The sequence below is a fragment of the Aspergillus pseudoviridinutans genome, assembly GCF_018340605.1.
Source record: "Aspergillus pseudoviridinutans IFM 55266 DNA, scaffold_6, whole genome shotgun sequence".
NCBI lineage: Eukaryota > Fungi > Ascomycota > Eurotiomycetes > Eurotiales > Aspergillaceae > Aspergillus > Aspergillus pseudoviridinutans.
In genome coordinates, this window is record NW_025091286.1 from 72,863 (window position 1) to 97,305 (window position 24,443).

General features: G+C 49.2%; 10 protein-coding genes across 10 annotated transcripts; 4 read left to right on the forward strand and 6 right to left on the reverse strand.

Moving 5' to 3' along the window:
• Nucleotides 1–312: 312 nt before the first annotated feature.
• On the reverse strand, nucleotides 313–966 carry Asppvi_008469 (uncharacterized protein; the record flags this gene model as incomplete). Its single annotated transcript, XM_043304338.1, has 4 exons — nucleotides 313–447; nucleotides 519–622; nucleotides 679–781; nucleotides 856–966. The coding sequence occupies 4 exons, from the start codon at nucleotides 964–966 to the stop codon at nucleotides 313–315; spliced, it is 453 nt and encodes a 150-aa protein (XP_043160273.1).
• Nucleotides 967–1,823: 857 nt separating this feature from the next.
• Asppvi_008470 (DUF899 domain-containing protein) lies at nucleotides 1,824–2,546 on the forward strand (the record flags this gene model as incomplete). The annotated part of the gene is made up of 2 exons (XM_043304339.1): nucleotides 1,824–1,835; nucleotides 1,893–2,546. The coding sequence occupies 2 exons, from the start codon at nucleotides 1,824–1,826 to the stop codon at nucleotides 2,544–2,546; spliced, it is 666 nt and encodes a 221-aa protein (XP_043160274.1).
• Nucleotides 2,547–5,570: 3,024 nt separating this feature from the next.
• On the forward strand, nucleotides 5,571–8,069 carry Asppvi_008471 (beta-glucosidase; the record flags this gene model as incomplete). The annotated part of the gene is made up of 2 exons (XM_043304340.1): nucleotides 5,571–5,739; nucleotides 5,794–8,069. The coding sequence occupies 2 exons, from the start codon at nucleotides 5,571–5,573 to the stop codon at nucleotides 8,067–8,069; spliced, it is 2,445 nt and encodes an 814-aa protein (XP_043160275.1).
• A 501-nt stretch (nucleotides 8,070–8,570) lies between these two features.
• Asppvi_008472 (aldo/keto reductase) lies at nucleotides 8,571–9,759 on the reverse strand (the record flags this gene model as incomplete). Its single annotated transcript, XM_043304341.1, has 3 exons — nucleotides 8,571–9,340; nucleotides 9,369–9,546; nucleotides 9,601–9,759. The coding sequence occupies 3 exons, from the start codon at nucleotides 9,757–9,759 to the stop codon at nucleotides 8,571–8,573; spliced, it is 1,107 nt and encodes a 368-aa protein (XP_043160276.1).
• A 2,752-nt stretch (nucleotides 9,760–12,511) lies between these two features.
• On the reverse strand, nucleotides 12,512–13,378 carry Asppvi_008473 (SDR family oxidoreductase; the record flags this gene model as incomplete). The annotated part of the gene is made up of 2 exons (XM_043304342.1): nucleotides 12,512–12,931; nucleotides 13,094–13,378. 2 exons carry the CDS (start codon nucleotides 13,376–13,378, stop codon nucleotides 12,512–12,514), a joined length of 705 nt encoding a protein of 234 aa, XP_043160277.1.
• Nucleotides 13,379–14,214: 836 nt separating this feature from the next.
• Asppvi_008474 (uncharacterized protein) lies at nucleotides 14,215–15,849 on the forward strand (the record flags this gene model as incomplete). Its single annotated transcript, XM_043304343.1, has 2 exons — nucleotides 14,215–14,271; nucleotides 14,329–15,849. The coding sequence occupies 2 exons, from the start codon at nucleotides 14,215–14,217 to the stop codon at nucleotides 15,847–15,849; spliced, it is 1,578 nt and encodes a 525-aa protein (XP_043160278.1).
• Nucleotides 15,850–17,193: 1,344 nt separating this feature from the next.
• Asppvi_008475 (uncharacterized protein) lies at nucleotides 17,194–18,258 on the reverse strand (the record flags this gene model as incomplete). The annotated part of the gene is made up of 2 exons (XM_043304344.1): nucleotides 17,194–18,159; nucleotides 18,205–18,258. 2 exons carry the CDS (start codon nucleotides 18,256–18,258, stop codon nucleotides 17,194–17,196), a joined length of 1,020 nt encoding a protein of 339 aa, XP_043160279.1.
• An 839-nt stretch (nucleotides 18,259–19,097) lies between these two features.
• Asppvi_008476 (uncharacterized protein) lies at nucleotides 19,098–20,112 on the forward strand (the record flags this gene model as incomplete). Its single annotated transcript, XM_043304345.1, has 4 exons — nucleotides 19,098–19,243; nucleotides 19,316–19,409; nucleotides 19,464–19,768; nucleotides 19,821–20,112. The coding sequence occupies 4 exons, from the start codon at nucleotides 19,098–19,100 to the stop codon at nucleotides 20,110–20,112; spliced, it is 837 nt and encodes a 278-aa protein (XP_043160280.1).
• Nucleotides 20,113–21,091: 979 nt separating this feature from the next.
• On the reverse strand, nucleotides 21,092–21,552 carry Asppvi_008477 (uncharacterized protein; the record flags this gene model as incomplete). The annotated part of the gene is made up of 2 exons (XM_043304346.1): nucleotides 21,092–21,365; nucleotides 21,425–21,552. 2 exons carry the CDS (start codon nucleotides 21,550–21,552, stop codon nucleotides 21,092–21,094), a joined length of 402 nt encoding a protein of 133 aa, XP_043160281.1.
• A 1,512-nt stretch (nucleotides 21,553–23,064) lies between these two features.
• Nucleotides 23,065–24,315, reverse strand: Asppvi_008478 (Zn(II)2Cys6 transcription factor domain-containing protein; the record flags this gene model as incomplete). The annotated part of the gene is made up of 1 exon (XM_043304347.1): nucleotides 23,065–24,315. The coding sequence occupies one exon, from the start codon at nucleotides 24,313–24,315 to the stop codon at nucleotides 23,065–23,067; it is 1,251 nt and encodes a 416-aa protein (XP_043160282.1).
• Between the last annotated feature and the right edge of the window lie 128 nt (nucleotides 24,316–24,443).

Consider the following 24,443-nt stretch of genomic DNA (forward strand, 5'->3'; position numbering starts at 1 on the left):
AGGGGATCAAACCAAAGGTGGTATAGGCTACCCGTAGCGGAAGATCTAGGGTCCCCTTCAAAAAGTAGTGTCTTAACCTAAGCCGCTAGGGGGTAAGACTAATCCAACTGACTACCTTACGGTAACTTAGGTATATTTGATATCTGTCAGCGAATCGGATGAAATTGACAAGTTGTACCCACTTGGAGCCGAGTTTTTTTTTTTGCAGCATCCGTCCCCCACCTTTGACGGCCCGGAAGATATTTAGGAAAGTAAAAAAAGACCCGCTGAGCTCGAAAAAGCAATGGCTGCGAAAGACCTCTCCAAGACTCTCTAGCTACGACGAAACTCATAGCAACCAAAGCGGTTCCCTTCAGGGTCACGGAAGTTCATAAACCACCCATGAGTACTCTCAGTTGTCTTGCCTAGACAGGTGCTACCACCGCGTTCATGAATTTTTTTCTCGATCTGATATAATCAGCCTGCGGATCTTCTGGAAAAGGTATTGATTCATGGAGTATTTGGGCACCAGGACTGACCATGTCAAGGGAATCGACCATGTAGTACACGGTCATCCCACTACCCATAGTCTGCTCCGTTGGAGCGCAACCCTCGGGCATCTGGATGATGCCTCCCCCCAATCCTAGACGGAAGACCCATTCAGCGATTTTGATAAGCTGAGCATCACGGTTGGCTTACCCTTCGGTTCAGCGAAACTATAGTGCTGCAGGTTTTTGCTTTGGTCTTCAGCCGATTGAGCTGGCTTCCATTCCCAGGACGGAAAGATGGCAGCGTAAAATGCCTACCCAGAGATCATCGTCAGCGGGGTCCAGTACCCTGCTACCACAACAGACGAAAATCATCAAGTGAACCGACCTTTAGTTTTTCGGTATCCCGTGCAGGGATCTCCACCCAACATGGAGAGCCTTCTGGGGGAGCCTTCCATGTCTGCTGGGACTTAGTTGGGTCACTGGTTTCGGTAGACATTGTGGACTGTTAGGGCCTGAACAAGTTCAGCGCAGCGTATGACAAAAAGTTCGGACAGGGAGGCAAAGGAGCATTATATATCTACTCCGTCTTACTGCCCACAGGAGACTGTGAAAGATGAAGCGTGGTTCGTGTACGTCATTGGCAACATGATCATGGGAAGAAGGTGGCCTCAACTTCGGGTATAGAGTTTAAGCCATATAGGCATCTATCCCTCAGCGATGGGCTAGATTGGGCTTTTTACTTAGTATCATGCACTAACAATATCACATGGAGTTGCTCATTCTTCTCTAAAAGAGACTCCTAACCTTAGCTTTACACATCTTTCATAGACAATGGCAGAATCGCAATCCAACAAGTCATTATTCCCAGTGGCATTTCCACCACCAGTATGCCACAGAACCCACCAGAAGCTGAGACATCACCCCGCATGGACCTCTTTAGATACGTCCAAATTCAAAACCAGGGCCCAGGTCGATGCAGCCACTTCGTATACATACCACGAATCCATGAATATTGAGTCCAGGCGAGTCCCACAGCGAATGAGCGTCAGAACTCCGCGGTTTGAGTTCGGATACGAGCAACCTCGTGACAACGCGTCTCAACCGCGTCACCGACAGTCCTCCATGACGCGTGTTTCCTTTTTTGCCCCGCTACACGTGATGTAAGTCTTGTCTGCTGATTGGCCCTAGCATATATCTCTAAGCTGTACAGAGTAATTGTCTTTCGTTTCTAGAACGCATGTGTGACGTGTAGACTAGTATTCATATTATATACAGACTCGTATGATCTTCGGGTCAGCTACCGCCCTCGTAGAATGGTCATTCTTCCACTTCTTCCTGTCACAACTTACAGCAATGGACAGCCAGGTATGTTTCTCTCGCAAATATCTACTGGGTCTCCCTCATTTCGCTCACCACCGCTAGAAAAACATTGGCAGCCCCGAAGAGTACCAGGCTGCTCGAGCTCGTCTTCTCCTGCAGGAGAAAGCGGCAACGCACCTGCTACAGGAGCTCGCCGCGCAGCGCCGTCAGTTGCCCATGGTGCGCATCCACGACCCAGCTCGGTTCCAATTCGATACTCCTGACGGAGTGAAGACCCTGGTGGATCTTTTTGATGGGCGCAAACAGCTAATCCTCTACCATTTTATGCTGAGACCCCATGAGACTGAGGTCTGCGTGGGTTGCTCATTCTGTATGGACCATATCCCCGACCTCCGCCACCTGTGGAGCAGGGATACTTCTTTCGTCGCCGTGGCTACCGCGCCCCTGTCTGAAGTAACCGCCTACGGGAATCGGATGGGCTGGAAGTTTCCTTTCTATAGTTCTGCGAAAACGCACGAAAAGTGGGCCGAAGCCGAAGCACAGGGAGAAATTATCACCTGGAAGCCCGGAAACGGCTATTTTGGCTTATGTTCGTTCTTGCGCGAAGGTGACGAGGTATTTCACACCTATGACACCTCGGCTCGTGGCTTGGAGATCATCCTGTCCACGTATCACCTGCTGGATATGACCCGTATGGGTCGGCAGGAGGCGGGAAAAAATGGAATGAACGACTTCCGCCGTCACGATGAATACTAAATTGGCAAGAATTAAAAGCAACAACTCGTCAATTTGTCCTTAAGGCCATCTCTTTTTTTATGCCCTCTCCTCGTCCTATATGATCAGAGTCCTGCTTATTTCCAGCACATACGACCACAGGGTGTGGAAAATAGGGCCTCCCATCCACTCAGCTGTACTTAAGCCAGTATTATCAACGCAGCCAGAAGTTATATACACCCTTGAAGGCCTGCTACTTTATAGGTGAGAGATACTAAACCACAGGGTGAGTATAGGTAGGTAAGTAAGGGTAAGTGAGGGTAAGTAAAGGTAAGCTAAGCAATGCTATCTAACAGCATAGGTAAGTATAGGGTAATCAGTAGGTGAGTGATTCTGTGGTTGCTAGACTCTCTAGAGGCCATTACTAGTACCTCCGTCACTTTCTTAAATATAAGGGCCTTCTCTCTGCTTAACTATTATCTCCTTTCAGTCTGATAACTGATAGATACCACTGCTATTAGTAGTATGGAGAGGGCATAGGATGATAGTATAGCTACCGCTTAGAAATAAGTAAGTTAAATCACACACTAGATCAGGGCCTGGATAAACCCTACTTTCTTATGCTATAGAGAATAGACATACGATAGTAGTGGAAGATACCAAACCAACGCGAATATCTATATATAGGGTCGCGTGGTAGAGCACAACATCATCATTGCCTCTCTGGCCTCCTGAGTCTACGGAACCACCTTGACTGCGACCACAGCCTCGAGCCTGCTTGCCTCTCTGCCATCCATCCGTATTAGTCTTTTGGTCAGCATAGGCAGCAGCATAGCCCGACCAGACGAGGACCACGATATCTGGCTAGGCGATATTGTCGTGAGCCAGCCCTGTGGAACCACAGGCGGCATCTGCCAGTATGACCTGATTAAGGCAAAGTCTAGTGACAAGCGTGAGCGCAAAGGCTTCCTCAGACAGCCTCCGACGGTCTTCCTTAAACGCGCTTACTAGCACCCAGGCCAATCACGAGCGGAAAGACAGCTGGAAAGCCGGGTAACTCAAGAGATTATGGACGATCTCAGGGGAGGACTGTGGCTCAGTGAGCTTAATGTGGCGGTGAGATTAAAGATTCCAGATGCTGCGTGGGACAGTGCGAGTAATCCGTGGCTCTCTGACGAGGAAGCTATCACTTTCCAATCGAGAAGGCCACATCGGCCATCATTGCACAATTCGGTGGGTTTCTTGACTTACATTCTGGGGCAGAGGGGATGAGACACAAGTCTATTTTGTCACCATAATACCCACAGAGAAGAACTTCTTTTCTGTTTGTCCCATCATTTCAGTCCAGGAGGGAGATATTTTTGGAGTCTTTGCCGGGGTGATTCGCTATTCAGGGGCTCTGCAAGGTTACATACGGTGTCATTGACCTGTTCTAGGTGCTCCTCAGGATAGAGGAATTGTTAATCTAGGCATCAGTGCTCACATCAAGACAAGTTCGTTCCCATTTGGAAAGCAGGAGGAGCATAACTCCATGACGATTCACATACTTGATGGCTGTGTTGATACCTGCTGCTGCGCGCAACTAACGGGTAACTATTTAGATCTCCTTGCGCCATGTATCCTTCCTCCCTTCTTCCTCCTCATGCTTAGTTGCTTCGTTGAAATACAATGTCGGTTGATGTCTTCTCTTCGTACCTGAGCCGCAACAAACCTCAAGGGACTCATGCGCGGCAAGCCCGTCGCTGATCAAAGGACGTGGCCGACTGCCAGCGCGAATCTTGGTTTGCGGGTCAAATACAGTACTGGTGCAAAGCTCGAGGTGAAAAGGCAAAGGCTCAAAGCCAGCCAAGGGATACCAGATTGTATTGACCGGATACCGTGAAACTCTGTTTGACCCCTCTTTTGGTGTTAAGTCGTTAAATCCGAAGGGTTCCAGGCTCTTAATGTAAGCAGGGCAGTCGCACGGCACGCGGGGTGAGGTATAACGAGCCGAATCCGCCGTCCAACATGAAAGTGGGGCCACTTATTCGGGTAATCTTCGGGGTTGTATATGTAGGCTCATGGAAAACTCTCGTGCTTGCATTTGGAGCGCGCACCAAGAGTGCAGCATATCCAATAACGTCTGACATCTCACTGATCCAGTTTATCGCCAGGGTTAGCATCAAGCACATTCCTCTGGAAGATTTGACTTGCCCGAGTTCAACTTCCCACCCGCGTCCAATAGACTTTCATGCATTCCCAGCGATTCTAGTACAAACTTCATTACCACTCGCCAGGTGCAGGCTTTAAAGTTTAAAAAAGATCGACATGTAAGCTGGTTGCATTAGTCCAAGCCAGTGCACTGGAGGTGCACCGAAGTGGCCACAAAATACTCACTGGACGCTTGGAATTCCCTCGGATTGCCTTGCTCCCGGTTCCACAGCCCAAGTTACTTTTGCTCATTATCTTCGGAGCTAAAATTGCCGGGTTTCAAGTTCTGAATTATATGGAGGTTCCGTACAGCGGGGTCAACTTCAGGCAAGAGAGCCGAGCTCGTAGACCCTTAGTACTCGAGTAGTGAAATGCTCGAATTCGCTAACMCCCAGGAATGCCCAAGCGACAACAGCCTTCAACTCAAACAAAGCAGTTGAACCACAGTGTTGTTCAAGGCTGCAGACGAGAATCTCAATTGTATGTGCTTTCCTTCATGTACGCAAATGTTCCCATTATGCCCACGTTGCTTTTTACCGAAAACCCAGGCAACTGGACAACAAACGCGCCTCGGAGTCATCGCAGGTTCCAACGCATGATTTAGCAATGCGGGGATATCCGGGGACTGGGGCGTGGGGCCCCGCGCCTGTGCTTTAAGCGGATACCCCAGAGGAACAGAGGGAATTCTTCTGGTTGCCAAGACATGAATTGAGTTGTTGGGGTTTGAGGCAGTTCTTGCTTCCAGCTCACGATCCAGGAGAAATTCTCAAGCTATATCATTATTTACCGACGGACTATAAGTAGGGCAGCTAGCATTGATCCGAAACCAGCTTTTCATAACAGCTCTGAAGTTCACCGACAACCCAGTAACAAACAATGACCAGCATTTCTCATCTACTCGTGTCTGGTCTGTTGGCCGCTGTTGTGGTCAATGGCCAGCAATATGACCCGCCAGCTCGAAGTTTAGGTGCTTTCACCTATGTCCAGCCCCGTAACACGACTATTCTCGGGCCTTACGGACACTCTCCTCCCATTCTTCCATCGCGTAAGTCTTAATCAATATGTGACCTATGGTGGACTGTTTCTCATCAGATAATAGCCAACGCTACCGGACTTGGCGGCTGGGAGGCCGCCTTCGCCAAAGCTCAGCACTTTGTCGCGGAGTTGACGCTTGAAGAAAAGGCTGACATGGTCACTGGGCAACCAGGCCCTTGCGTTGGGAATATTGTGGCCATTCCCCGACTCGGCTTCAATGGTCTCTGCTTGCAAGACGGGCCGTTGGCCATCCGTGTCGCCGACTATGCGAGCGTCTTCTCTGCTGGCGTGACAGCTGCGTCAACATGGGACAGGGACATTTTGTACGAGCGCGGTTTCGCTATGGGACAGGAGTTCAGAGCCAAAGGTGCCCATATCGCGCTCGCACCTGTTGCTGGTCCCCTTGGGCGCTCAGCCTACGGGGGCAGAAACTGGGAGGGCTTCGCGGCGGACCCGTATCTGACTGGCGTTGCGATGGAGCGAACCATCCAGGGCCTCCAGGATGCCGGCGTTCAGGCTACTGCGAAGCATTACGTCGGCAACGAGCAAGAGACCCAGCGTAATCCAAGCTACGACTATAGTGGCACGGCCCCACAAATCAAGCAGGAAGCTATTTCCTCTAATATTGATGACCGAACTATGCACGAGCTTTATCATTGGCCGTTCGCCAACGCTGTGCGCGCTAAGGTTGCTTCCGTCATGTGTTCCTATCAGCGCCTCAACGGCTCCTACGCCTGTCAGAACTCCAAGGCTCTCATTGGCCTCCTCAAGGAGGAGCTTGGCTTCCAGGGATATATTATGTCCGACTGGGGCGGCACTCATTCCGGTGTCGCGTCCATTGAGAGTGGTCTCGACATGAATATGCCGGGGGGTCTCGGTCCATACGGCCTTTACCGTGAGGAAGGCTCCTTCTTTGGAGGAAACGTGACTTCTGCTGTCAACAACGGAACTATCGATGAATCGCGCGTGGATGATATGATCGTTCGCATCATGACTCCTTACTACTGGCTCAGCCAGGACAAAGACTTCCCCTCGGTTGACCCTTCAACCGTTGAGCTAAATACCTTTTCGCCACGGTCTACATGGCTTCGCGAGTTTAATATCACCGGGGAGTCTACTCGTGATGTCCGTGGGAATCATGGCGAGCTGATTCGCAGACAGGCTGCTGAGGCCACCATTCTGCTCAAGAACGAGGGCAATGCGTTGCCTTTGAAGGCGCCGAAGTCAATTGCGATTTTTGGCAACGATGCTGGCGAGGACACTATGGGTGCCTATAACGGAGAGAACTTTGAGTTTGGCACACTTGCTGCAGGTGGTGGCTCAGGCACGGGTCGCTTCACATATTTGGTCTCACCGCTGGCGGCCCTCACTGCTCGTGCTAAGCAGGATAACGCTCTGGTCCAGTTTTGGTTGAACAACACCCTCGTCGCCGATTCAAATGTCACTGATCTTTGGATCCCCGCCCCGCCTGAAGCTTGTCTCATCTTCCTCAAAACATGGGCAACCGAGGGTTCAGACCGCGAGCATCTATCGGTGGACTATAATGGAAACAACCTCGTGAATTCGGTCGCCAAAGTCTGCCACAATACCATCGTCATCACTCATTCCTCTGGTATTAACGAACTCCCCTTTGCCAACCACCCTAACGTGACTGCCATCCTTGCGGCCCATTACCCTGGGGAGGAATCTGGCAACTCGATTGTCGATGTCCTTTACGGTGATATCAATCCATCCGGGAAGCTGCCATACACGATCGCCAAAAACGGCAGCGATTACAATGCCCCACCCACGACTGAGGTGACCACAACAGGTCAGTATGACTGGCAATCATGGTTCAACGAGAAGCTTGAAGTCGACTACCGTTACTTCGACGCCCGAAACATGTCAGTCCTTTATGAGTTTGGCTACGGCCTGTCTTACTCAACCTTCAGCCTCTCCAACATCAAAGCCAAAGCCCTGGCCAAGTCCGTTTCCTCGGCACCGGAGGATCGTCCGATTCAGCCCGGAGGAAATCCTTCTCTTTGGGTGGCCATCTACGATGTGTCCGTGTTGGTCACCAATACAGGTAATGTGGAGGGCGCAACGGTGCCGCAGCTCTACGTGACATTTCCCGATAGTGTCCCTGGGACCCCGCCCAAGCAGCTTCGAGGGTTCGACAAGGTTTACCTGGCTCCTGGAGAATCGTGCACTGTAAATTTTGAGCTGATGCGGAGAGACCTCAGCTATTGGGATGTGGTGTCGCAGGAGTGGCTGATTCCCAAGGGCGAGTTTGTCATTAGTGTGGGATTCAGTAGCAGGGATTTGAGGAAGGTTGTCAACATTAAGCCTGTGACGGCTTGATGAAGCGTACATGCGCATCGTGGCGTTATTGACTACGTACAGTTTGTATCTGCGCATTGTCTATGGGGCGTCAGTGCAACTCAGCTGTTTGCAAAGTCTGTAGATGGTATAGTCTGCCTCTAATCCACGGTTCTGATATGACCCATTCAGCTCAGTCTAAGTGGAGGTCAAGGAAAGCCCCAATTTTCATAAATGCCTCTTCAGGTCTGGATGGTGCTGACTATACACCTGGAAATCAATTCGGTGTGCATTATCGGTTGGCCGGACACATCCACACCGCAGTTTAGATACTCACGCCATTAGTTTATCATCAATCCGATCAAAGTTTTTTTCTAAGCCAGCTTCCAGTGATAAAGTCTGGTGTTTCTGTAGCAAGCATGTCCACATCTCAATTAGGCTGCAAAAAGGAACGAGGACATACATAAAGTGCTTTCTTCATCCACCATCCCTTTCTCCGCCCCCCTCCGTATCTGCATTTCCAATTAGCAGCGAGTGAGAAGGCTAAAGAGACTCCGCAACAACAACTGGCTTCGGTTGGTAAGGTTCCTCGAGGTATTGATCTTCTTCATCATTCAACCGCTTTTCCCTTGCTGTAATCGCCTGCTCCAGTCTTTCAACACTGCTGCAACCAATTATAGGGCTTGTGACACGCTTGTTGATCCACGCAAGAGCGACGTGGGCCATCGGCCAGCCGCGCTTTTCTCCGATCTCGATCACCCGTCTTATTATAGCCAGGTCTTGCTCCGATAGCTCGGAAGCTTGCGGGTCGTGTTTCTCTAGTTCGCTCCTAGGGGTCAAGCCAAACTTTGATGGTGGCCGAGCCAGGTGGCCTCGGCAAAGAGGAGCCCAAGGGATCAACCCAACACCGGTATCGTTGCAGAATCGATTCATTTCGCGCTCTTCTTCACGATACAATAGATTGTATTGATTTTGCATGCTTATAAACTTCGTCCAGCCGTTACGTTCAGCACAGAACTGCATACGGGCGAATTGTGTCGCCCACATACTGCTCGCCCCGATGTAACGAACACGTCCTGACCGGACAAGGTCGTCCAGGGCTTTCATTGTTTCTTCGATTGGAGTCGTTGAGTCGAAACGATGGATCTGTAACACGTCGATATAGTTCGTGCCCAATCGTTTGAGAGATGCCTCAACTTGATTGAATATTGCCGCACGGGACAGTCCAAACTGGTTTTGGTAATCCTTGGACCGTTCAAATGCGTCTCTCGATAGCCAGTGCAATGTCTCTGTGACCTTTGTCAAGCGATACGCTACAAGGGAAGTTGTGGTGAATAATACCTGGTTCTTCAGCAACCCCCCAAAAGCACTTTGTCATGATAACAACCCTCTCTCGAGGAATAGAGTACTTCCTGAGAGCCTGACCGACAATTGTCTCCGAAGCACCGTTGCTGTAGACGTTGGCCGTATCCCAGGTATTGAGTCCTCGGTCATAGGCTGCCTTGAGGATTGGGAGTGCCTAGATTTTGCTATTCCAGCAGGAAAAATTACGATCATATCAAATTGCTCTTACCTCTTCTTCGCCGATAGTCCATGGCATAGACCTCGGATCACCAAAGCTCATACAGCCGAGGATGGGCACAGACACTCTCAGGCCGCTGTTTCCAAGTTGCCGATACTCGCATTGGGAATTCTCGACGGACTCCTTTAGAGACGCTAGAGACTCCGACATAGTTGTTTGTCTACTGAGTTTTCAAACCAAGCTATGTAGCGAGAGTGCGAAACGAGGACAGTGTCATCCGGTAAGAGATCGCGTATCGCAAAAAGTAACCACCGTAGCAATGGTCTGCAAGGCTTAAATATCTGGTCATAATATCCCATCAGATGAGGATGAAAACGTGTCAACACACTGGTATGCTGTTTGCCGAATGCTGACTTGAACTTGTGGGGACGATAGCGAGAGTGTGACGCATTGTCGGCAGGCCATGACAACTGCCCAATACCACTGTTGAACCAGATGAGCGCTAATGGCATTTACAAACTTCCATGGCCTAAAGCCAGGATGTTTCTCCGCTCATGACCCACTTGATAGTAAGCAGGTAAATTCTTCGGAAATGGAACACTCCCGGAGATTTCGGTGTTAAGTATGTATCAATGTACCTATAGGTAATCAAGTGGGCTATAAAGGGTGCCACTTTTCCGACTCCGCAGCCATAAAGATAAGCTCCATTTTGGGCCTGGGTAGGTTGCACACAACCAGAGTAGCTAATAACCAGACATAACGGTGCTTGCACGTGTTTAATTTGCTTATTAGCTAGGTGGTGTAAGACCCCAAGCATTTTATAAAGATGGTGGTTCATCAGAGTTAGCTCTTATGTTTGTAGAATTGATCATGTTCTCAATTTAGAAAAGAGACAACTGAGATTCTGTGGAGTTTGATTATGTGTGCTGCGGAGTTTGGCGTGCGTTGTGGAGTGGCGGCACAAGGGGAGAACCACAAACTTTGCTAACTATTACCAATTAACCAGTCAGTTAACTAAGTTAGTTAACTAGTTAGTTAGTTACCTTGGTCATCTTAATGACTACGCATGAGTCTTGGTGGTCAGCTGAGCGAACATCCGCTAGATCTCCAAAGACGGATTCCCCGGCAGTAATTTTGCAGGATAATGTCGGCGTCTCATAAACAGTGTCGAAGCTCTCCAAGAAGCCCAGGTGATGCCAATCGACCTAACACTCGATGGAGGCGCTCCGAATTATTGGGCTTGACGCGGCTTGATTTGAACCGGCGGAAAATCGTGAGAAATCGTGAAATACAAACATGTCAACCATGCCGGTCGAGGAAAATCAGATGCGATCAATCAAAGCCCTGTTGCCGGAATTGCTTGGCGAACAATCGCGATTGCAATTACCAGGCCAGAGCCACCGAGACGTGCAAGAACCCTGAACCGCCTCAGGAGCCTAATGACGGCCAAACAGCCGACCCCTGTGAACGTGGTTCTCGGAAGCCAGATGACAGAATCCAGCTCAATCAGCTCGGTCACTTCAGCGCCACCAGCAACACCTCGTCTCGGTATTACTCGACTTCATCATGGATGACTGTCACAGAAGACACGGCGGCCTTAACTCCACAGCCTGAAGACGAAGGCAGCGCTGATAGGGTAGATTCCTCGGGGCTGCTCTCACCGCGTGTCAATGTCCCACGGCACATGGATTCGCCGGCGGGCAACTCCGATGGGTTTATTCAAAGCCACGAGGTAGATTACCTCGTCTTGTGGTATTCAAGCCATTGCCATTTCTGGATTCAAAATCCCAAGTCTGTTGACTCAGATGCAATCCGCACCACGGTCGAAACGTGTTTCTCGGCGCTTTCAGCAAACTCGAACGCTAACTTAGCGAAGCTGGAAATGCTTCGTTCGAAAGCGTGGTCTTCGAATGAATGGACTATAGACCCATCTTTTCCCTTGGCCGCTGTTGTAGATGCAAGTCTCTCCGATTGGGATCCGCTTTTTGCATCCCTCGTGTGGGATGATTTGTCCTTGCAGCCCCTTTAGCTGTTTTCATCTACGGTTTGTTTCACGGTTAATTGTTAATTTTCACGACCTTGTGGCTTTTTCTTTTGTCAAATCTCGTAACGAGATAGATTTATGGGCCTTTTTTATCCTACCTGAATACAACAATCTGTAGGTATCAATTTTGCGAAGTATGTAGAGCGGAAGCTTTTGTCTATTTGATCGACAATACTGAACGTCTACCCTACCTGGAGCGTTAACCTAATTAAGGTACAGTACACCACTTAACTCTGCTCGCATATCCGAAAAATACTAGTTAGATATATGATGGACTATAATCAACGTCTCTAAGGGCCCATACGGAAAATACCTCAGATACCATAAATATTACCATATGAGCTGGTGCGCAACCCATGGCCATGTATGTGGGATATTACCTTCGTCCTGAATTTGCGAATCGTTTATGCATGGTTGGATCCTCCGATTTCGTCAGTAACTAGCTACAACACAAATGAGGAACATTGTCTTTCATTACATTCCTAGGAAAACAGCGATTATTAATTCCGTTGGATTTGGCTACTAGGGTGCGTATATAATTGGATTAGATCACAAAGAGCCTGACAAAGGGCGTTAGACAAGGCCATAAGTTCGAAGTATCCCAACAGACTGGAAGAACGGGGCGAAAGGCATCGTACTGGAGCAGCCGCCGGTGCAGCAAGGTCTGGAATTACCTCTACCAGGCCCAGTCACTTTAGTAACGATATTACAATTAACTTATATTTTTCCACACAACAATTATCATTCATCTTGGTATAAATCAAACTTCCCAATTCTATTGTTCTCTCTTACGTGATACCTCCCTCACCGAGCTCAACGGGACCACCAGCATGACAATAGTGCTTGAAACCCGTAAATAGGAAGCTCACTTTCCAAGCTGGCGTCATGTTCCTGCAGAAATCAAAGGTGATTCCTCCTTTAGTACTTGAGGAAAGCAGCCTTGTTGCATGCTAGCCACTCTTCAAAGCACTGCGAAGGCTTGCCTGTGACTTTCTCAGAAGGCTTCAATGCCGGTCGTCTCTTGTTTCCTAAGGCCCAGAACTTAAGAAGCTGATCCTGAAGGTCTTCAGGAATGAAGTTGGAAGTCTTCGATTTCCAATCCTCTGGGGTAACAACAACAAATTCGATGGGCTGCTTGCCCTCTATTCGACGAAGACAATTGATGGCTTCAATTTGCTCCCGGTGGCTGATCTGGGCAGGCCCTGTTACGCCGATAGCTTGATTGACCAGTTTATCGGTAGTGAGAGCGACAACAGCAGTCGCCGCTATGTCCGATTCTGATACAGGGGCACTTTGTGCATCCGGGTACACCATCCAAAGCTTCCCCGTTTTCTCAATCTGGGGGACCCAAAATAGTGAAGCATTCGAACAAAAATTGCCCGCACGAATGAACGTGTAGAGAAGACCAGAATGGATAATAGCATCTTCTACCTTGCGCTGGGTTGTGGCTATCATTCCTTCCGGATCATCCTCGATTGATAGGGATTACAGAAGGGTAACGTGATGGACTCCCTCGCCTTTCGCCGTTAAGAAAAGTTGCTGGAGCGGCGCTTCAGGAGTTGAGTACAGGAATGCACGATCCACACCAGCGAACAATCGATGATGGGAAGTAACATCGGAAAGGTCCGCCTGAACAACCTCCACACCAGGAGGAAATTTTGCCGTTGCTGTATTGCGGGTCGAGACTCGAATTTGAGAGGGAGGGAAAAGAGCGAGAAGCTGGTGCAGAAGTTCGCGGCCAACAGCGCCGTTAGCGCCAACAATAAGGAACCTGGGCAATACCATGTTGCTTATCAGAAGGAAAGTGAGTAAAAAACGCCATCAGCTTGACTGGCGACAGCCCGGATTTATACAAATCGGTAGCCCAATTTCACTACCCAAACCGTCCGTACACGCGGAACATATACGCCGAACGTTTTTAGAACTCAGGTATAAGCGAGCGTGGGCTCGGAAGTCCAGCCCCCCTCATTTGTAATCCACTTAAAGGTTCTGAACTGTCTAAACATCAGTAAGTGGCACTTTCGTCAAGATGTTGTGTGTAGCGGTTTAACTTATCCGGTCACATCGGACTCAAAAAGGAAATTATCTCGGCCGCAGAGCGGCTTCTGGTTCCGAATATGGAAGGTACTGCGGCCGAGTAGTTCGGGTGATAGGCCCTCTCACGCATTGAAAAGCTGAGGGAATCCTCGAGGACCTAAAGTGCCAAAATAAATAGTTAATTGCTTGTATAAAGCTTTCATACTATTTCCTTTGGGATAATGCAACCTCAAGTGCAAACGGATTTTCTAGTAGTCGGAGCTGGTCCGGCGGGAGCGGCTTTGGCAGCTTTCCTTGGCCAAAATGGTAAGCACAGTCCGAACGCTACGGCAGTAGAAAAGTTTATAATCAGCGAAAACAGGTCTAAGAGGACTTGTTATATCGCAAGCTCCTGCAACGGCAGATACGCCTAGGGCCCATACATTCAACCCTTTCGGCTTTGGTATCGAACCCGTTTTCCTAGCTTGTCTTCTCCATGAACTGACGGTGTTTCAGAGTGTCTCCGCGACATTGGCCTAGAAGAGCGGGCGCTGAGCCAATCATTGCGTGGACCAGTCTTTCGATCCATGCGCTGGTGCTACAGCATGAGTGGACAGGAATACGGAAGAGTTCGTGCATGGGGCGACCATCCGTCCTCTATGGTGAGTCTTTGTTCCCAGTCATCCCATTACCAATCTAACGCAAACCCTCATACACAGGGAGCTACATCATCTATATCTCCGTGTGATTATGCCGAGTTTACCCAGATGCAACTGGAGCCCCTGCTCGTACAATACGCTTCGCATCACAATTTCGATGTGCGCTTCTCGACCGAGCTGACCGACATTGAACGTGTTAAGGGCGACGACAAGGCAGAGTTTACTTGCACAGCTCGTGATCATGTCTCGCACCTTCCGTATAAAATTCGTACCCGATATCTGTTCGGGGCGGACGGGGCGCGTAGCCGCGTAGCTCGCTCGTTGGGCTTCAAGTTTTTGAATAGTCCGAGTGGCGGCAAGGCTTGCAACGTTCTGCTCCGCGCTGATTTGGACGAAATACTTCTCGAAGAGCGCCGCGCTGGGCTACATTGGATTTTGAAGCCAGATCGCAAGACTTTCCCCGGGCTTGTGGCGCATCTGCGTGCGGTTAGGCCCTGGAAAGAATGGGTATTGGTTTGTTTTGGCCCAAATGGCTCAGAACCATTCGAAGGATTGACAACTGAAAGCCCGCAACTCGTCGATTGTGTGCGCGAGCTCATTGGGGTCGAGTCAATTACCATCGATATTCTGCGACTCGACCGCTGGACAGTGCGTGAGAGTGTTGCGGAAGAGTTCTCTCTCAATGATTCCCAAGCGTTTCTTGTCGGCGACGCTGCACATCGGCATCCACCCGCATTTGGTTTGGGTAGCAATACATGTGTTCAGGATGCGTACAATCTCGCATGGAAGATTGCGTATGTGGAGAAAGGTATCGCAGGTCCAAGCCTGCTCCAGTCGTACAGCCATGAACGCCAGCCGGTTGGCGCTATGCTTGTTCGAGAGTCTAACAAAGGGATCCGTGCTCATTCGGACATTTGGAAAGCATTGGGAATGTTTGCTCACACCCCCGAAGAGGGAGCTGAGGAGCTTCCTAAGCTGTCAGAAGCCTCGAGGGAAGGAGCAGAACGCCGAGCTAAGCTGCAAGGTGCTTTGGAGGCTGTAGGACAAGAAGTTCGCAGTCTGGGTGCAGCCTATAACCAGTGGTACACTTCACTGGCGATATATCATAATGATGAAAGCAGCGCCCGACCAAGTTTAGAAGGGAACCCGATCCTGGATGTCCAGATTAGCACATACCCGGGTAGCCGGCTACCTCACGCTTGGCTAGATGTCCAGATACGTGGAAAGCTCACATCTACTCATGACCTAGCCGGGGGAGGTGCTTTCTGCCTGTTTCTGGGAATTGGGGGAGATGCTTGGGGGCACGCTGCGCGTAGTATTGCTCACGTCACCGGTATTCCTATAAATGTGTATGGGATAGGGATCGGGCTGGATCTTGTGGATGTTTATGGGGAATGGCGATTGAACCGAGGAGTCGAGGAAGACGGGTGTGTTCTGGTCCGACCAGACAGATTCATCGCATGGAGGTCGCCCCACATGGTCTCCAGTTGTGAGGGAAAGTTGATGCAGGTCTTGGACAGTATCCTGTCCAGGAGTGAGCTATATGTGACCAAGGCTGGGACTGATTCGACCACCAGGTAGATCGTGGCGATCACGCTGTATACGACCTAAGGACGTGAAAAGCCTGAGGAACCAATCTATCAATCAATCAATCATAGTAAACGCGATAAATTTGAACGGTCTATTTTTCAACGACCAAAGCTTCGTGGCTTTTTTTGTATTCAGTACTTCCTACGGCATACCTAATACATTGATAAGGATCTAAAAGTATTTGATGTATAGTCAATGAAAAATATATATTTGCAGCTCACACCGTGTGTATATTTTGGCATTTCAATAAAATAATCAGTTATCTAGCTCGACGTCAGTATATGATATTTTTTTAATCCAAGTCACAATTGCAATTAATAATCAACTGAATTAACTTTGATTATTGAACTAGACAGTTATAATTTATCACATTTAGTATATGTTTTGGGATGGGCGACTCGCTTATGAGATACGTTAGTTGGGCTCCCGTCAGGGTCCCCTTCAATGGATGCACATACGTGCTGACACATGTAGATAGTTTTGTTTCTTCCTTTGTTTCTTCTTTCTTTCCAACCTGGGACTCCTGTCGACCTTATCACTCAAATTGGATACCTACATCGTCTTCTGTCTCTTGATCTGGCTATCCGGTCACAACTTCGACAGGTTATAAGTCAACAGCAATACAAATTATTAAAAATCTGTCTGAAGATTTAGAAATCAGCTGATCTCATTGACATATTTTAGCACTATTTTTTGTTCAAAAGCGCTGATGCGGCTCTTGGTCGAAGTCAGATTTTTCCTGATGGTGAAGGCCAGGGAGTGCGGGTTATGTACGGCCAGGAGTTGGGGGATGCCTCCCGGGTGAGAAATGGGTAAGTGCCACCTTAGTTAGCATCACGCGATCCAGGATGAGAGGGACGGCTGCGAAATTGAACAGGATGAGGATCCCATTGCGGCGCGATCGTCACTTGGTCCTCTGCAGCTGAGCTGAGGCGTCAGGTCATTAGATGGTCTCTCCTATCTGAAAAACACTGGGCGAGGGAGTGTCTGCACATAGCCATCCTCTGGTAAGTTAAGGACGGCACCGATAGGATAGATCTAAAGCGCCGATGCAGTTGCCCAAGTATCTAATACTCCAACAATCGTTCAACGCTTGGTTGCTAATAGGTACTTGTCAGAAAGCGCATACGGCCATTATATGAGGTATACAGAAGAAGTAACTCATGTTGACTAACCGTCGTGTCGAAGTGGAAGTGCAAAACGAGATGATATTACGAAAGCGAGCAATGATGCAGCATATAGAGATGATATCAGTCACTATGATTGGATACCATGATCTAGGAGACTCTAAACTCTCATATCCAGTGTTTCTGTAAACTGACGTCGTCTGAATAATCATTGACCTGTGGCAAGACGCTGGAAAATCTTGGGGCCAAACTCCGCTATGTCAGTGTGGACGGAGTAGTCCTTCTCATCAACCACCTTATCCCAATTGTTCCTGACAGTCTCAATGGTCCAATCTTTGTCCGCAGAGCCAAAGAAGCCCTTGGTCTCAGCCAAGAAGATGCGGGTAACAAGCCTACTAACAGCGGCGACAGCTTCACCATTGACTTTGGAGTCCTCGTGGACCAACCACGCCACTGTGGGGGCGACATCGCGAGCGGGCATGTGCTCCTTCATGAAGTTCTGGGTCTGCTCATCCGGAACGCTCGCAGCCGAACCAGGAGTGAAACCCATAGGTGCAACTGTGTTGACAAAGATGTTGTGCTCCTTCCCTTCAATCGCGAGAGACTTGGCCAACCCCAGAAGGCCAAGCTTAGCAGCCCCATAGGTTGACTGCTGGGCGCTCCCAAACATAATGGGCGACGTGATCAGTACGACGCGACCAAACTTCTGGCTTTTCATATATGGCCAGGCTGCCTGTGTGACGTTCCACGATCCTCCCAGGTGGACCCGTAGCATGTCCCAAAGCTGAGAGTCTGAAATGCGATCGAAGTCAGAACCATTGGCTCCTCCGGCGTTATTGATGACGATGTCGATGCGTCCGAATTTATCGACTGCGGTTTTCACGAGGGCATTCGCAAGCTCGCGGTCTGCCACGTTACCAACATGGGCGATGGCTTTCCCACCAGCCTCGATAATATCCTTTGCTGTGGCCTCTGCTGTTGCAGGAGTGGTGCTGTTCACGACTACTGCAGCCCCAAGGCGGCCGAGGAGGAGGGCATATTCGCGCCCCAAACCACGACCAGAGCCGGTCACAATAGCGACGCGACCGTGTTGAATTAACGGTGACCAAAAGTAAGAGATTGGCTGGCGATTGACAAAAGCGCGGTAAAGGACAATAATTGCCGGGCTAGTTGACTGAGGTATGGCACGCAAAAGGTGCCATCAAGGTTTTTAACCTACGGTCATCCGCGCCAGGTAGATATTGCAGTCGGGCTCTTCTCCTGTGTCTTGCATAATAAATGCGGAGTTTGATAGAACTAACTTTTCCTTCTCCGCAAGCAACCAGACACTACGAGGAATTCAGGCAGGTATGACTCCCGGTTCACCACCAACTGCGCAGGAACTAGAGTTTGTATACTGTCACCAGGCAGCCCTTGATCTATCCTAACGTACCTCAAGGACCTGCTTCTGTATCTCTGGTATATCTCTGCAAGAATGAAACGTTCGGCTCGGGCTCGCTCAGACAGCGCAGAAGGTAAATGGATCCACTACGGACACTAGAGTGGTTCGCCACGTGTGCCGCCACTCCGCAGCGCATGGTCAAACTCCGCAGTGCACGGCAAACTCCACTCAAACTCCGCAGCGCACATCAAACAAGGATATGGACCCGGTCCATGTTACCACTATGAGGACAGGGTGTGGAAAGCTAAGAGATAATGCGCTCATCGGAGATGGGGGTGTCATTTTGCCGGAGGCTTAATCGTTCCGGCTCGGATGTAGTTACTGCCATCGGCTCGGCCGGTCCCCAACTTTTCCGTGGCCCGCGAGCGTCATATAAATGGGAGGGCCTACACAATTTCTGGCACGAAAATCGAAATTACTGTGGAATTTATTATACCCTCACTCATTCGATTTAGTCAGTTTGTTAGGGTATGCCACTAATTGCGAGTCGTTAGCGATGTTTTCTCCAGCCAACGACATCCCAGATTTATCTGGCAAGGTGTACATTGTGACAGGTGGGAATAGCGGAATGTGAGTAGATCAGCATTACCAGAATGGCACAGAGATGACTAATCTGTCTCAGCGGGAAATTTACTGTGCTACATCTTGCACAACACAATGCTAAAGTCTATATGGCTGCGAGATCCCTTCAGAAGGCTGAAGCGGCTATAGAGGAAATCAAGGCCAAAACCCAAAGAGCAGATTTAAACATATCTGTTTTAAAGATGGATATGCTAGACTTGAGCTCGGTCAGAAGTGCGGCAGAGGAGTTTCTTAGGTACGATCACCAAGGTTACTTATTACTGTCCTGAGCTGCTATCAAACAGATTTTAACTCTTTCTATGGACAGCAAGGAGACGCGGTTGCACGGACTGGTAAATAACGCAGGAATCATGGCGGTGGCAAATGGAATTTCCGAGGACGGGTTCGAATATCAGTGGCAGGTAAGACGTTTTGATTTACTAAGGGAGTCTTACTGCTTGTTAATTGTCTAACAGACAAATTATCTTTCACACTGGCTGCTCACCTTCCTCTTGACTCCCGTCATGGAACTGACTGCCACTACAGTGCCAGCTGGCACTGTCCGTATTGTTAATGTCTCTTCGTCAAATCACAAGATGGCGCCGCCGCAAGGCATTGATTTTGAAGACATTAATCTCCAAAGGCCAGGCCCTAGCAGCAACCCTTGGGTAAGGTACGGCCAAAGCAAACTCGGAAACTACCTTCACGCTCTTTCACTGCATGAAAAGCTCAATAAGAAGGGAATATGGACGGCGTCTCTACATCCTGGTATTGTAGACACGTAGGTACATTAACCCGTCGATAACGTCATATGCTAATAATTTTACCACCAGCAACCTGAGCGCCAATATTCAAATGTTTGCAGTCTCGATTCTGGCCTCGAGACCTGTAATATGGCTACTTCGTAGAGTGGGCTTCATGCTCAACACCGACCAAGGGAGCTGGACTCAGCTTTTCGCCATCGCAGGAAAAGGTTTCGATGCAGCACTGTCAGGAACTTACCTTGAGCCCATAGCAAAGAAGGGCACTGTGAAAATGCCACGGGGGGTTACAGCCGACGATCTGCAAAACCGGCTGTGGAAATGGACAGAGAGGGAGATGAAAGCTAAAGGGTTCATTAGTTGATCAATGTATCCTTACCGTCGAGCGATCAGATTGATGTATCCGTTATTAGTTATTAGTTTTAATTCAAACTTGCAGCCGATTTCCTCATGAAATAGGCCATAGCGCTGATCCAATGTGAAGATCAAGGCGCGCAGTAGGATACTGTCAAAGCGTTCGTCTGGTCTCAGGCATACTTGGCTGTGGCGTTGACCCTCAATACTCTTAAGGCCCGACAGACTATACGACAACAGATTGTCATTGACGAAACTTGATATAGAGCCATTATCCCAATTTGATAACAGCGAAGACCTAGCAGAACCTAGAGTTTCCCAACACGACTCTCCAGTCCCTATCCTCTATATTGTCGGAGAACTATCCCTAAAGAAGAAGTGATGGACCGCTGTTTGGGAGAGTCCAGCAAGTCATCCTATAGAAGACAAACTCATCATGGAGGCCCAGAAAATAATGATTTAATATGATCGACAGAAGCTGCTGATACAATTTTTTCCGAGCAACACTATGACAAACTTACACTCGTATGTCACGTATGTCACGGATTGGAATAAGAGGCGTCAGGAAGGAGGAAAAAGAGAAATAGTCTGACTGGAACCATATTGTTTGCTGAAAACGGAAGGAATTACCTGGGTGACTGCTGTAACACCGAGTCTCAGCTTAATCACGCGAATTTATCGGCGGGATTTTAGGGCAAGGTTCCTAAGCTTCCCTTTTGTTCAAAGGGGCAATTAGACTAGGAATAGAAAACATAAACAAACAGTTGTACAATACTTTTTCAAAAGTCAGCAACGAGCCTCGCATCCAGTAACTGACAAGTTCACGGGGGATGCATGCCTCCATGATTACATAAACGTAGAGGTATATGTCGAAGGCTACTTGTAGCTTATCAGAATCGAAGGAAAACCTGTGCAGATAGCAGACCACATTGACACGAGCGAGGAAAAGATGATGCTCTTGATTCAAACGGAGCAACTCCAGACTTGTTCTACATAGACTCTACCTCCGTCTGCCCCGTAAGCTTCCTCTTGCCATCAATACACTTGACCTCCCAGAGAATAACAGTGGTCTTCTTGATCTCATTGCCAGTTGTCTTATCCTTGGACGTCCATTTGCTCAAAACCGCCACCACGCCGTCTAGTTTCCCCGGGTTCTCCCATTGGAGTATCACTGAAAAGTCGTCTTGGATCGATATACTGGAACTACGGGCGTATTGAAGGCCTGTTTTAAATTGGTCGTAACTGTAGACGTTGTGGTTGATTCTAACAATGTGGCTGGGTTAGATGTGCTTAACAAGATGTACGGAGCTGGGGCAGCGTACTTGACTATTAAGCTTGGATCAACTTGCTCATGGACAGCCTTGAGGGCGATTTCGTCGTTCGGTTGAATAAATAATGTGTCGTTGAGCTGTGTCACCCACTGACTAAGAGACTGATGCTGGACCGACATTTTTGCTATGTGGTGTGAACACATGCCACGGCAATAATTGTGTTGAGCACCTACAAATATGATTTTGTCTGATGTGAAGGGCTGAACAGCGTGATTGAAGTTTCAAGGTGGAGGAGGCATGGTCCGTATTTATGTCCATTGGCTTCCAAAATCCTAAACGTTTTCCTCTCCGCAGCGTCTGCGGACTTGCGGAGTTTCGTCGATTACCATTGGGCAGTTCTAAGATTCAACTGTGCTCTTATCGTGATACATCGTCCGACTACAAGCGTAGACACTCTTGTTTCACGCTGTCATACTCCGCAACCTTACCGACAGTGCGCAATTCTTTCACGAGTGGTGAATGTGTTGCTATGGTAAGCAATTTACACTACTCGACCAGCGGACGATAGAAATGATGCGCTACAATGGCTTCAACACGCCAAGAATTCATGCCTAGCGCAGGTCCAATTGAAGCGGATGTGTGACTAGTGATTCCCCAAGTGCGGAAGCTGCCTAGCGAGGGTTTATTGATTGCTAGTACATAGGAGTTGAATGCTGTACAATTTTATCCGCAATCTCATCGTCATAGAGTATCTTGAAGACTATAACGCCTGCATATCAGGTACGTAAGCGCGCACTCCACGTTGGTAATCGTCAAGTTTCCCCGACTGTCCGACATTGAGAACTGGGCGCAATAGACCTAAAAAAGGGAACGGACCTTTGAGGGAGACGGTTAATCGTTTGGGCATTTATTGACGCGATTGCCCATTATTCGCTTGTCTAGTTCTAACTGCGTGCAGCCTGCGAAACATTCAGTCGATGCGCTCTTGATAGCGTCCTCGACCCCTAAATGCGTTCTATCAACGCCATCTCTAGCCCCGCTGACCAAGAAGCACCGACAAAGAAGGCTGTTAATACGGAAGCAGTTAACAAGAAATCCAGCAGTGTAAGCGGTGCCGAGCGGCTCGCTAGGGCTGCAATCAAGGATTTCCGAATATGGCGAGTGAACAACAGCGCGAGCGTTATCAAGTTATGAGTGAATGAAGACTAAGAAGTGGCGTGCAGGCACATAGCTACGCACTGGCTGGAATCGCGCATTCCGAGGCAAATCTCGTCGGCCTAAGATGACATGCTGTGTAACGGACTGCCTGTCACCACCCAAGTCGCGTAAATGAGTGTTAATGTAAAGGACGCCCGACCAACACCCAAAAGCATGGAACCGGGCTGCCCCTGTGTGGAAACGGGCTCCTACCACCTATGAGGGGCTGCGGATGCCGGATGACTGAGTTGTCTTCGATAGGGAGCTAACTATTGGGAGGGGAAGGGCTTATATGTCCCTGGACGTACCTCACGGCCGCGACGGGACGGCCAGCCTGTACGATACATGCTGTTCCTATTTCCCGGTTCCTACGTTTAATACAAACAGCGGCCTCTCCATTCACTTTTACGTGATGTCCAACAAGCGAAGGTTTCACCGATGAAAAACCGAGGTCTAACCCGTCTGAAAATGTATATCTTGAATTCAGATAGACCTCATACCGAACCGTACTCTGCTCCTTCTAAACCATATCTAATAATGTGGCTATGCCCCAACCATTCTCTGGTGGCCTCTATCCCCTTTAACATGGCCATTAGCAGTACACCGAGCTCCTCTAAATCACCTGGCCTCGCCTTTGCTATTGCCTCGTCCCAATGCGTCACCCGCACTTCGAGTCGCTCTCTCTCGCTGTGTGCTTTCCGCCAACTAATTCCTGACTGCGAATTCCAAAGCGCCGCTTGGGCTGTGAAGCTCGCTCGCAGGTCTGGAACTGTGTGGTAGCCGAGTTTCAAAAAGTTGTATACTCCTTTCAATAAAAACGCTGTTATTACTGTCCGTCGGCTACTCTCCTCGATCAGCCAGCGCTGCCAGTCCGTAGAAGTGCTTTCCGGCAGAAGTGGCGCTTCCGGTGGAGCCAGTGGAGAGGGCTGCACTTGACAAGTGCGTAACTTAAGGTGTGCCGCCCAGAGTATGAGGACTGGCTCGTCCGCTTCTGCTTGGGCCCTGAGGCGAATGTCACCATCGAACAGTCTTATTATCTGGTATAGTATCAGCGCTTGTAGCGCTTCAAGGAGATCCATCTCGGAGGCGAGGAGCGGATCAGTGGCGGCGATCAGCTGTTGCCGTCTGTGCTCCAAGTTGCGGAATACTAGCACCTGATTCTCCGCGTTTTTCAAGCAATATAGAGCGCAAGCGCTGAGGGCATCCTGTAAAGCCGGAGGGCTTCTCTCTTTGAACAAGAAACGGTGGATAAACATCGTTTGGCCTTTCTCGGAAAAAGTCTTCGGAATCATAGCTAACCTCTTTGCTGCAAACTCCACGCGAGCCTGTGCAGTTGTATCCGAGATGACCTTCCCGATATCGTTCGAGTTTTGCTGAGCGACTGTATCTTCGATGACAGCAGAGCTGAGGAAGATATCTTGCGGTATGCTTGCCAGGTTGAAAGGACTATTTCCAAAGTTGAAGAATGCATCATTCGCGCAGGACGAGAGTATTGCTGCCGCTGGTAGCGCGGGACTTCGCTGCAGTTGCCAATCACTGGACATTTCCCCCGCAAACGGCTCCGCAAAGGCAACATTTTCATCTACATTTCTTCCGGTAGTTTGCCGCAGTCGGTCGGGATATCGGCCGTTGTATTCACAGTCAGTCTTCCTTGCAAGGCACCGTTGGCATATGGGTAGACCTTTGTCACATTTTCGCTTGGACTGGACGCATGCAAGACAAGACTTCCGCCGTGATGGGGGCATCGTAGCACATAATGTCCATCAGTATTAGTGTGGTTGCCATGCGGGGTTGAAGAAGATCTACATACTCATGGCTCCGCCTACTCACACCGCTTGCCCCAAACAAAGTGGTGTGGTAGGCGGAGCTACAC